Source organism: Taeniopygia guttata, chromosome 8, assembly GCF_048771995.1.
Source record: "Taeniopygia guttata chromosome 8, bTaeGut7.mat, whole genome shotgun sequence".
Taxonomy (NCBI): domain Eukaryota; kingdom Metazoa; phylum Chordata; class Aves; order Passeriformes; family Estrildidae; genus Taeniopygia; species Taeniopygia guttata.
Window position 1 is genome coordinate 20,927,958 of NC_133033.1, and position 13,531 is coordinate 20,941,488.

The 13,531-nt window shown below is 37.4% G+C and overlaps 1 protein-coding gene across 1 annotated transcript; it reads right to left on the reverse strand.

The window, feature by feature from the left end:
• Window positions 1-1,195: 1,195 nt before the first annotated feature.
• FNDC7 (fibronectin type III domain containing 7) lies at window positions 1,196-13,438 on the reverse strand. Its single transcript, XM_030279325.4, is given in 13 exon segments — window positions 1,196-2,302; window positions 2,837-2,866; window positions 3,481-3,741; window positions 4,294-4,548; window positions 5,438-5,674; window positions 5,677-5,691; window positions 6,137-6,391; window positions 7,118-7,372; window positions 8,643-8,900; window positions 9,391-9,651; window positions 10,298-10,552; window positions 12,278-12,296; window positions 12,729-13,438. Coding segments are annotated over 13 exon segments (2,202 nt in total). The 5' UTR covers window positions 12,792-13,438; the 3' UTR covers window positions 1,196-2,264.
• Between the last annotated feature and the right edge of the window lie 93 nt (window positions 13,439-13,531).

Consider the following 13,531-nt stretch of genomic DNA (forward strand, 5'->3'; position numbering starts at 1 on the left):
ATATACAAATTTTTTTGCAAGTGTTTGTGTAATTCCAACTAATACATCTTTACTATTATGCATTGAATTTAAATTTTTTTATTAAGTAAGCATTAATGAAGTAGTCTACTGTGAAATAACCTAGGTGGTTTTAATTACCTAATTTGTTAGTCCACATGATTTCACAGCTACTGCTTGGAAAGCATCCATTTTAGCATATCCATATGCTGCCTGCCTCCAAGTATTCAACAGGAATTTTCTTGGTTCTCAAGTCTTCTTTCAAGAGACAGTGGAGTGGGGTTGCATTGTTTTGGGCTTTTTGGTAGGATCGTTGTTGTTTGTTCAGTTGATAATTTTATTGCTTGGGGTTTTGGTGGGGTTTTTTTTGGTTTTTTGTTTGTTTGTTTTTGTTTTGTTTTTGGGGTTTTTTTGTTTCATGAAGTCCAGAGCTTTATTCAAGTAAATAGTACAGGAGCAGCATCTACAAATACATGACAACTAATTGGCCCTTTCCTGTGATCTGAAGCTAGCATGACCCATAAAAGCATGTTTACCTCAGTCTGGAGAGAACCTGCAACCAATCCTGACCAAATTTTAAAATCAGCTTAGTGAATTCCAGTGCTGTTTAATGTATCAGCAATGTTAACTGTTAGGCAGTTATTAGACAGTGTGTAATGCCTGAATAACAGCACCTTAAGGTTACACACTGCCAGAGTAGGAGGTGTGTATCTGGCTCAGTCAGTGTTGCTTTTCTTCCGTCTTTTGCTAATTGTATATATCTGCTGCCCAGTTTTTTAGAGCTGAAGCAAAGTGGTTTTTTCTTGAAATCATGACTCTTCAGCTTTTTGCCTTTTTTCCCCCCAACAGACATACAAATAATACATTCTGATACAATTACACTTAGTGACAAAAGAGAGAGGAGCAAATGAAAACAGTACTACAACGTTGTTTCTAGTGTGTAATTGAGGGGTTAAGATGTGTATACTAGGGAGAATTAAGAAAACATAACCAATAATCTAGAATGCCTTAAAGCACATTAAAGTTACTATTAGAGCATGGAATTGTCAGAATTGCTTATGTGAAAAGAAGTAGTTTGGGACTTGAATTTGGTTCCAAAAAGAACTAATTGCTTTAGATCTCCAAAAGCCCAGTTAAATAACTGTGGTGACAGTGTTTGGCAATGATGTCTGCAAAGAAGAAATATTGACATAGAACCCTCAAAAAAGAAGGCTGTTTAATTTTTTTTTTTTAATTAAGTGAGAAATAAAGCCAAATTTCTACTAACTAATGCAAAGCACTTTTAAATAGTGTTTCCTAAAGAAAGACTTGCAGATCATGTTTTAAGAAGCAGCATACAATTCTTGGGCTATCTACAAACAACTTACTGAAGTGTGAGATTCCTTTGAGATTTTGCAGAAGTGATCAGAAGCATTGGCTGCGATACTTAACACCCAATGTGTTCTCTGAAGAAAGGAAATTGCCAGACTGGACAGTGTCTGTTTTTATAAGCTGAAAATAGTGTTAGAAACCCTGTTGTCTTTGGATACCTTTGTATACATAGGCTTCCAAAGACTGTTAGATGACACACGTCTTTGTAGAATCATTGACCTTCAACTTTGGTTTCAAAGTCGGCTGAAAAAGTAACCACTGTGGAGTATGAGAAGGTCCTGCCTGGATTAGGTCTCAGATATGGCTATGTGTTCAACTTTCCTACTCCCAGTCCTCAAGCAGCTGTGAATGTTGCACTTAAGTACAGACGTGTCTTTCCAGCTTCAGGGGAAAAAGGACTGAAAATAACAATTAGGGAGAATGGTGTTATGAACAATCTTAACATCCAGGATAGCAGTAGGTGAACAGCAGCAAAAAATCTTACATCAACTTTAGGGGAAAAAACAGCAATTTCTTGTCAATCCACTGAGACAGGAGCAGAAAATAGTCCAGAGCATCAGGAGAAAGTAAATGAGTGCTGAAGAATATTTTTATCTCTTTGGATTTTAAGGGCTTTTCTGGGGAATTATAGCATAGTGAAGTGAAGGCTTCATGAAGTTAAAGAAGGTTGTTATAAATGGAGGAGAGGACAAATCAGTAGTGCAAGTAGAAATAAATTACAAGAGATTTCAGAGGTAAATGTGATGGATTTTAACAAACCACTTATGATATACAGGAGTGGTGAAACATTTCCCTCCAATCCCAAAGATATAATCAGCAGGAAAAGTTGGGTTCATACATTCTAATACGAATTGCAATTCTTATAACTTACCTCCTTACCTGAACCAGAATTTCATCTAGACGTATTTTGCATTGCTCTTTCCTCTATAAATAACTATAAAAGAATTCAGAAATTAAGACAATTCCAGTTATGGAAAAGCAACTGTCTTGAGAAATTTTTATTTTAGTAGCTGCTTTTGAATTTGTTTCTAGCAGTTTACATAGGTAAATAAAACACTATCCTGCTGAAACCCAGAAGAAATAAGGTAGAATAGATTAAGGTAAGCCACACTTTTTTCTTTTTTTTTTTTTTACCTTTGTGCAAATAGAAAGCAGAAGTGCCACCTTAGTTTTATTTTTACTGGGATGCAGGAAGGCTATGAAAGATAATCCTGCCTTTTATTATGTACTATGAAATTAGTAGTAAGTGTTGTGACCATGCATGATAGTATGCCAGCCACAATATAGGTAAGGTTTTGGGTTTTTTTTAAATTATACATTATAAAATGGGGAAGGGGATGAGTTAAACCTGTATAATACTACTAGAAGCCTTCACTTTCAAATCTATATGTTATATACATCTTATTTGAAGATGATGCAAAAATATTCTATAAACTTCATGAATTTTTAATGAATATATTGCTCTTACCCATTCCAACAGAACTTCCAGAACAGGTGACTGAAATGACATGAAACAGTGGTACAAGTGTTAGATGTCAGGTTGTAAGCTGCAAAATATTATTAGTCTGCACTTATACTACTATGCAAACCCGTCAGATAGCAGTAGTTTTATAATTGATTAAATCATGCCTTGGGAAAGGCAAAGTAATTTCTTCCCCTTTAAACAATTTTTACTTTAAAAATGTGATTAGGAGTATTAATTGCAATTACTGATTTGTTTCATTATTTTAAAAATGCATAAAACAAAAAATGCTAATTTATTTGCTTCTATATTCTAACCATTCCTAACCTCCCAACTGAACATTAAGTTTTATATATTCACCAGGATATGGGTGATCCAGTTAAGAGGCACCTGTGTAGATAAGTGTGCCCAGACCCAAAATGCTGCTGCGAAATTCCCATCAGATATTGCAAGACTGCACTCATAAAGTTTACTCTGCAGTCAACACTAGAGAAGAAAAGTTCTATTCCATGCCACCTTCACCTGCAGAACTTTGGATTACACTGTAACCATTTAGCATGCAAAAAAAAAAAAAAAAACAAAAACACCCAAAAACAACAACAACAACAAAAAACCAAAAACCAAAAAAAACCAAGAAATTTAATTTCTACCTGAATATATTTTCTTAGGACAAAATGTGAGCTTTGGCTCCTTGTCTGTCACTGGAGCTACCACCACAGTGTAGACATCCCCACAAGGTATCTTGGTGATATCACAGTGACTCAGACCTGAGCTGGGGGTACAGCTGAAAATGCCCTTTGAGCCATGTAAATCAGCATTGTAGTTTATCATTTCATCAGAAACTTGCCAGAACACCCTAATGGCATTGTTGCCGAGTCTGTAGAGCTTCACCCCAGAAGGGCAGCAAGCACCTAAGAAAGTAAGAAACATTAATGAGTAAATTTTGTGAACTCACAATGTGTTATAAATTTCTGGAGTGCAGTCAAACCAGATTACTATGTTAACCAATGTTTCAAAGAGAAAATTATTCTTTCACAAAGCCAAAATAATTCTTGAACTGAACTAGAAAAGTTTTATTAGAGTCGTTTTATGGAGCTGGAGTTCAGTCATTGTTTTAGATGTTGGAATGTTATTGCTCTCACCTGGCATAAGGCCTACCTGAGAATGCCCAGAATCCTTTTGAGTTCTCTAAACTTTAATTATGCCATAGCATAATTTAAATTTAAAAACTGTTTCTGGAGCAATATTATTAGACCATCTTTATATGGCCAACTGATGGCTGTCATAAGAACAGGTCTTGATTATATGAAAATAATCTGAAGTGCAATTATTTAAAGAGGGAACTGCAAGTGTATTAGCTGTGTGTTGAATTTCAGCTGTGCTATTTTTATGAGAGGAACACCACACAAATTACATTGTCTATTAAGTGTTTTTCTTCCCAATTGCAGCTACACTTTACATACTTGAAGAATATCCCTGATAGGTGCAGCTGGATGTCAAACCCGTCTCACTAATGGCTCTCAGAGACACTGTGTAGTTGGTGCCACATGTAATACATCCCAGGAGACAGTAGGTCTGAAGTGTGTGACACTTGGCCTGTCCTTTTGGAGACTCCAGTGTTGTTACATATGTCTGTGCACCCCTCCCAACAGACCAGCTGATATTGGTTACCGACTGTGTCACTTGAGTTAGTATCAGGTCATTAGGGCAACAAGGAGCTGAAAGAGAACAAAAAACAGAAGAGTGAATTCTGTTTTGTACCTGGAAAATGGAAGGTATTTGGAGGGTTGCAGGTAGAATAGTACATAATCAAGATTAAAGGAATGAAGTGCATATTTTTCAGGAATGCTAAAAAATAGTCGACTCTGCTGGCAAGCCTCTAATAAACGGAATGTCAATGTAAGATCGATTTGTCTCTAACTGTGGGTTAGAGCCCTGGAATTACCATAAAATGATTGTTCACCAAGATTCTAAAAATTACTAAGAGTTTTCATCAGAATATCAGAGTATATCTCAGCACTTTAATTAAACTGGGTCTGTCTCTACCCCTCAAGTCATATATCTCAGTCCAGCTCTGTCTCTGTTTAAAGTCTCTTCCTCTACAATGTAAAATGACTGCAGCCAAACTGCCTGTTAAAAATAGATCCTGGGGTATATTAATCTCTGTCTGGAGAGGTGGTAGAGGACAAAACCTGTTAGCAAATTAGTAGCAGGAATAGTGGGTAGGATGTTCTTTAATCTGTTCTTTACAACTGCTTATTTGTTGACATGGATATTACCTCATTGCCTCTCCTGGTAATACTAAATATCAAAATGCTGACAAGGAAGTTATGCATTGCATTAGTGGCTTATGTTATTACAGTTTATTTAGCTGTGCCAGAAGATAATTGGTTCCTCTAAGGCCTCAGTCTGAGGCAACTGCCAAATGACCCTTCCTTGTCACACACAAAGATTGTCACACACACAGACAGGTTTACAAAAAGGACATCTAGCAATACATAGTACAATGTGCATATATTGTAAATAAAAAATGGCCAAAACCATAGTTATAGAACTATTTTAATATTATGCTGCTAAGTATGTTGAACTATATACATTTCCCCATACCTGTCTCTAAAGGGATACTGTAGCTTGGTAAACTCTGTCCTGCTGGTGATCTTGCTACAGCACTTACGGAGAAAGCAGATCCACAGGGAAGATGCATTAGGGTACAGGAATTCCTGGTGCTTGTGCAGTGCCAAAGTCCAGCCTCGCCTCTGGCAGTGACAACATACGTAGCTTCTTCATTGTTAGGTTGCCACCGCACACTGATTACAGATAGACCCTCCTTTGAGATATTTTTTATTCAGGACTGCAGGGAGCTGAAATATTTAGTATTAATAGTATTTAAACAGATTGTTTATGCATACTATATAAGTTACATGTGAAAATTAAATTACAGTTCAAACTGACAAATTACTTCAGAAAAGTTTATGATCTTTATATGCTTTACTCCTGGTGAGAATTTAGAAATTGTGACAACAGACAACATAAGGATTTTGTGTATAAATTGTAATTCTGATTTTCAAAATCCTGGAGCTATCAGAAACTTTCAATACAAATTTGATATAAGTTCCTCTTCTTATAGTGCATTCTTAAGGACTTTTAGTTTTGGAGTTGCTGGTGGGTTTTAAAAAATTTTTATCAGTAAACTTAGTAAAACGGTTAAACAGCAACTTAGCACTCCAGTAATGTTTTTCATCCATTAATCACTGTGGTGTCTAATAATGATTTCTTCGGCTAAAGGAAAATGAGCGCTCTCACTACCTGTTGCCACGTACTGAGGCGCACATGAGGTGTTGCAGCCCCGGGCCTCGCTGAAGGAGTACACGGTGATGTAGCGGGTGCTGCACTGCAGAGCCGACAGGGTGCAGGCCGTGGCCGTGTCCCTGCAGAACACCACACCGCTGCCGCCAGCTGCTCGGGTCTCGTACAGATCGGCGCCTCGCACAGGAGCCCAGGTGACCCGCACCGTGTCGCTTGATATGAACACGGCTCTGAAGTCACTTGGGCAACAGGGAGCTGGGAACAGAAAAGGCAGACAGGGAAACCCGAATGGGAGTGGAAAACTGGTCTTAAGAAAAGCCTTGTTTCATTTATCTGTGTGCTTCTGTCTTCTCCAAAGTTGACCAGTACAGTGCAAACAGTCTAACGAATCCCAGATTTACTTCTTATATTAATTCAGTACCACTCCTTCCAAATCGATAGAGGACATACTAGTGTTTATGTCAGACACGTGAATCATGCATATTCTTGTTTTAAAATTTGGAAGGTCTAGATGTTAAATAACAATGTTCTTCTCAATTTCCCATTGAACTTACTATTTTTTTCATTTTCCAAGTGTGAAAACTCCCTATGAGGAAGTTGAAGACTTTGGTACACTCTTCCAGAGGTAAAAGTAAACAAAACAAACAAAAACAATCAAACAAAACAACACAAACCCAGACAGGACTAGAGTTCAAATGTTATGCCAGGTCTGTGTGTTATTCATATGTCCTAGCCTGATGATTCTGAATTGTTAAACTGTTTTCAAATTTGTATGCATGTTGTTGCACTTGACTATGCAAGTTAAATTTAATTGCAATGTGAACTGTTTCTTTTTCTCTGCTAACCTTTGTGTGTTATGCCCAAAACCTGAATAAAAATGGAAGTTTAAGTCATTATCTTCCCATAAAAATGTCAAAACACCTCTACCATAAATACAGCTAAAGGATCTGAATGAATTTGCAGGAATACATGGCTACTTACCAGTAGTGTAATTGAGTACATCACCTGAAGGACTCTGTCCTGCCTTGTTATATGCAAAGACACTAATGAAATAAGTGAAACCACAGTCCGACTGGAAATGGCATTGAGTATGTGATGTGTTGCAGTGCACTTCCAAACCATCATCACTCTTGACAAAAACCACGTAATAATGACCCAAACTGACGCTAGACCATGATACCAGTAAGTGACCTGGCTCATCCTCTTGAATTGATATGTTTACTGGTGCACAAGGAACTGAAAAAAAAAAAAAACAAAAAAAATTCTCAATACAATTATTTTTTTCTTTCTTGAAGTTATACTCTTGGGGAATAAAGGAAAATCAGGGATATATTGAGTTCTATAGAACATAGAATTATTCTACTCAGCTTGAACAATTGCTCTGCATTGATCAAGAAAACAGCAACTTAGCTGCCTTTACAGAGGTTGCTGCTTATATTTAGATAACAAGTAGGTATGATTTTTACAGAACAAAATAGATGTTACCATCATGTTTTACAGAGACATCTGCTTAAGGAGCCCCCAAGAAGTGACACCAGGCATTATTTCAAAATGAACTGGCACAGTGTGTGCTCACAAATAGAAGGTTTGGGTGGTAATTGGAATACTAGTATGAATAGCAGTTGGCATCCAAAAGCCTCTATATGTGAAAATTCTTTATATTTTTGTATAAAATTTACTGTGTCTGAGTAGAACTGTCCTTTGCTTAGGTTTCCTTTCTGTTGGCATTCCAAAATGCCATATTAAACTGCAAACTCCATGGCTTTTGTTTAAATAACATTTACTTACTTTCTGGTTCAGTAAAGTGCAGCTTGCTGCTATTAGAATGAATATATATGATTTAGCTGAAGCAGTGTTGGCTGAGATTACAGCCCACAGCTTAATAGCTGTCTCTTGCACAAGGCACTCTCAGGCTGTTAGATACACCACAGAGTTGCTCACATGATTGATCTCCTATCAAAACTCAAAATGAAGCAGGTTACATCAAATAACTAAGTAAATAATGTTGTGTATTTGAAGAAGCATATAATCAAAAATAAATTGTTTAGATTTTGATTACATGGGCAGTTCATCTAACAGGTCAGGAAACAACAATTTCTGACATGGCAGCGGTGCTGCAGCTGAACTGATCAAGCTATTGTCCTGAATAAGGCTGATGGTTTCTTAATTTAGTCTGGTGATGTTACTTGGCTAAATGTGCTTTTGTTGACCCCCTTTCTAACTAACAACTTGACGTGGTCCAGAACAGTTCTATGCTCAGAGGCAGTCCTTAATGTCATTTCATCACAAATTTGTTCCACCACTGCAAGTTTTTGTCATAGAAATATGAAGAATGTTTAGGCTCTTACCCCTGCAATAGAAAAGTAAATAACATGATTCATGAACTAAGGTCAAAAGCAGAACTATTTCAGAATCACCTGTGAATTGCAATGGGCTCACTTACATTTGAAATTAAAGAAGTAGATGTTAAAATGCCATAAACTACATAAGAATCAGTGACACATACTAGTTTTTAAGCTTACTGCATCGGTAGGTTCACTGGATCCAGCATCATTGTATGCTGTGACAGACACATAATATTCAGAGCTGCACTGGAGGGATGGCACCATGCAGGAGGCAGAAGATGTGTTACACCTCAGTTTCAGGAGTCCACTGGAGACTGTGACACTGTAAATTAGAGCTCCTTCTGTTGGCATCCAAGAGACAACAGCTCTTAAAGCACCACTATTGAAAGCTATTTTAACATCCACTGGTGTATTAGGACCTATGGTATATCAATTTGGAACACATAAATATAACTTAGATTATGGCCTACAGACATGATCTCTTTCACAACTTGCAAACTAAATGCATTTTTTTAGTGCAAATCTTACCCTCATTTATGTTAAAATTACATTTTTAAAAAGAAATAGTTCTAGTTGACCATGGCTGAAACTCCCTGCTTATTTGAATATTTGCTTCTCACAATTAGAAAAATCCTCAAAATCAGTCTGAGCTTGTGTAACCCTTATCCAGACCTGTCCTAAGTACAACTTTAGTGACAGTAGTTGCTATCTTTGCCTCAGTAATGTTCACAAAACATAGCTGTGTCATCTGAGCTTTCATAAACTTTTAGATGGGGCAAAAATATGATCTGAAAATCTACTCAGTAGATTTCTTTGAAAAACATAATACAATCACACATACAAATAAATACTTTCTGGTATTGTTGTTCTTAGAATGCTGACTTGGTTTCAGAAAAGAAAATTTCTTACTTGTTCTTTGGTTATATGTGAAATCATCTCCAGGCATTCCATTGGCATTCCAGGCATAAGCCTTGATAGTATAGAGAGTTCCTGGATCTAGATTTGTAAATATCAAGGAGGTATTGGTGGTGTTCTGCTTCAGCATTCTGCCCAAACCGTCTGATCTCACGAGTGACACAGAGAATCCAGCTGCCATGTGCACAGCTTTCCAGCTCACTGCAATGGAGTCACAACTCTGAGAACGAACAGACAGAACCGGAGCAGCCAGGACTGTTGAGAAAGAGCAATATTATGCTTTTGGTTTTTCAGTAGGACAGCTTGAAAAGGTCAAATTTGAAATGAATATACAGAAAGAACAATCACTAACCCTGAGAGACAAATTCAGTGACAACAAAACAGAAAAAAGAAATTAATGCAAAATCAACAGAACAAATTTGGAAAGTGATTTGGCGCATCAATTTTTGTATTGCACTTTTTGTGAAATGAACAAAAGTTGTACAGAAAGTGAGAAGGGCTGCATGTGTTGAAGAATGAAAATCACCAAGAGGATATTGCATTTCCTCTCCTCTAAGTTTCACATTGTCTTACTATCTTATACTTTTGGTTGTTTCTTCATTTTTTCTACTCCTTCAAGTTATGCCTTTTGTTAAAGTAAAATACATATATTCTTATAAAATCTAGTGAAACTCCCAACTGAACTTTTAACTCGCTGTACCATCATAAAGTAAACCATTAATTCAGACTTTTGTCCTGGTCATTAAGTCAGATGGCTGAATTCTAGTCCTCAAAAACTGAAAGAAGAATGTGATCAGTACAATTTAAAATAAAGATTATAATAATTCAGGACTGGTACATGCATGAATGCTTTATATTATAATAACATTATTGAACTTGAAATAAAATTTTGAAAGCCCACCTGTTTTTACTTTTCTGAAAGGTGAAGGCTGGCTTTTTCCTCCTGAATTTATAGATCTGACAGTGATTCGGTACAAAGTGGCAGGCTTCAGTCCCGTCACTGTGCCTGGAGAATTTTTCACTATAGTTTCAACAAAAGAATCTCCATCTTGTGCAGTCAGCATGTAATTAGTTGCCCCAGGTACTGCTCTCCATTCCACTGTGATACTGTTGCTAAGTTTTGAATAAGCTTGGTCAATAACAGGTATATCTGGAGCTACAATGGAAATAATGATAGACTGAAGTGGGAAAACACAGTCCTCTGGAACGCTGCCTGCTCTGAACATTTCACAAAGACAAAATGTAGGACAAATAGTCTACACTTTCTATGAATTATTAAAATTTAAGTTAATGGACTTTCAATGAACATTAACAAAATACAGAGTCTTGCAATACTCTAGACCAAACTTCATCCTTCCATAAAAATACTCTAATACTCTGAAATCACTGTTATAAGACCATTATTTAACCTAGGTTTCACTGAGAGGTTCTCCTTCAGAGCAAATTAACTCTATTACTAACTAAACCTATATACAAAGCAATATATACAAAGAAGAAGTGCATGTTTATACAAGGCAGTCTGAGATAGGATGCTGGACCATAGGCACCTCCATATCAAAGCAACATACAATAATCTAGTCTGGAAGGGATCATGGGAAATCACCTAACCCCTTGCTCAGAGCAGATATATTTAGGTATTCAATAACGTGACAAATCAAATATTGTAACAATGCTTTGGTGTCATGCTCTGCCCTTCAAAAAGAGCTCTTGTGTACTGCAGACAAAACTAACTACATCAATGTATTTCTTAGCCATGAGTAACTTATGTTCAGAAATCAGGATTTTCACACTAGAATCAGCATTTATAAAGTAATTACACATGTTGCAAGGCTGCAAAACACTCACTGGAAGAGAAAAAAGATAAAATGGAGGTACATCCCACATAAAATTAAGAAAATAAATGTAGAAGTATTTGGGATGAAGTAGGTACCTTGTGGCAAACTCATTCATAGCAAAGCAGCTCATATAGGATTTGGGAGACCTGAGCAAGTATTATACACAGCTGCTCAGCTAAGTGCTAACATCTACATATAGATATTCTCTAGCTGGACTGTTAGCTAGATATTCTTTGCTGGACTGTTAGCAAGACTTAGACCTGGATGACGATTTCCTGCACAGAAATTTTTATGAATTGTTACAAAAGACAATATTATAAAACAAAACAAAACAAAAATATAGTACAGTATTTTGCTCCATGATCCTGAAAGACTCATCTGAAAATGACCCATAGGTGTGGTCAGACAGAATATCTGGGACCATTTCTACAAAAGGGGCAAAAGAGGGTGTCTGACTGAAACTGATAAGAAAGTGCCTGGGAATAAGAGCAGATGTTAATGTTTAATTGAGTAGCTGTCTATTAAATTCCAATACCTTGGAAACATTTGTGCATAGGACATTGCGCTTCTTCTGGTGTGGTTTTTATTTTGGTATTTTTGTTTGTTTTTTTGTTTTTGTTTTGGTTTCTTGAGGGAATGTAATGGAGTTTTCTTTTGATGTTTCTTTTGGTTTTTTTTAATTATTAAAATATACAACAATTAATTGGTTGCATATATGGGACTATGAATCCTATTTGTACCACAGATGTATAATGAACAACAGAATTTGTTCATCTGAGTGTTCTCCCTGGTTCATGCTAGTACCAAGGTACATATCTGAATATTTGCATGAGTGTCCAACAGAATTGTGACTCCTAAAACTGAGATTTAAAATTTAGAAAGACATTAAAAGTAGTATTTTAATCCTGAATCAAACATGAAACAATTTTTGCTTACAAAGCTGCTAGAACTTATAGAATATTTTATTAAAAATCACAAGTGGGTGTTCTCTTCAGACCCATTCAAAATTAGGCAGGCAAAACCAAAAAACTGTTTTGAGTATTTACCTGTGTTTGCTGAAAATATCTGAAAAGGAAGATGTAACAAAATTAGAAATACAGTGTAACATATTTTATTTTGAAAATTTAAAATCTAAGAATGTTAGTAACAACAAGCTATAATATTATGTTTATGAACACATTTTACTGGTATGATGTATTTGCTTGGATTCTTTAAGCATGGAAAGAGTACACAACCAATGAGATTTGGTACAGGTATGCAGATTGTACTGCTTCTGCATTTTCCCCTCTGAACCTGCCTATTAATCCTGTTTGCAGTTGTTGACACGCTTCAAAATTATTTTTCAGTCATATGTAAACAGTGCAACACTGCGATAGTAATGGAATACCAATACGGAAGCGGATATCTGATAGTGCTCCACCCTAACTTTTAGTTTACTTTTCTGAAGAATACAGTATCATCGCGAAAATAGCTTTACAGCAAGTAAGTGGCACTTACCATTTCTAGGCAGCTGAGAAGCACTCCAGTAAACGCTAATGATTTACCTTTTGTGCTGCACATCTTGTCAGAACTTCGTTCCAGCTTCGCACGGGGGCGAGCTGAGGCCGATGCCCAGCCTGTTCCCAGCGGGGCTGTCACTGTAGGCGCACTCCCCGGGGCAGAGCAGGTCGCGCTGGGCTGGCCGCTCCTCCCCGCTGGATCACAGCTGGACAGCGGCCACCAAACCCTGGTGACTCGGGACCACCACAGCGCTCGGCTTCTGGCCGCAGGCTCCTGGGGGTCTCTTCCATTCTCCCACAGGGTGCAGAGTCTGCATGGTTTATACAACTCACGTAACAATTAACCTAAGTGAAATTTTGTCTTCGGCTCATTGTCTACTGCATTTTTGCCCGCTCACAAGGATCTTCTTTTCTGTCGGGAATGATGCTCTCATCCTTGAGGGCATGGGGTATGATGCCTTCCTCTTTGAACAATACACTGCCATGCAGACTGGGAACTAACTATTCTTCCTCATACCTGGCGCTGTAGAAAGAGAAATTTTTCCCGCATTCCTGCGTATTTGTTCCGTCTGTTGGTTCCCCTTTGAGAACACGACTTTATGTCTTCAAACTATAACTTCTGACAGATGATTATAGGCATCAACAGCCGCTATCATTCTACGACCCGACAGCGTTTTCCTTGGCGGTTTACACGCATCATCGGGAACCTGGGGGCCGCTTTTGTGAGTGAGCCCCGGTTTTCCCCCGAAAGGAGCCGGGACCGGGGCAGGTTTCAGGAGCCACCCCGGCCGAGCGATCTCC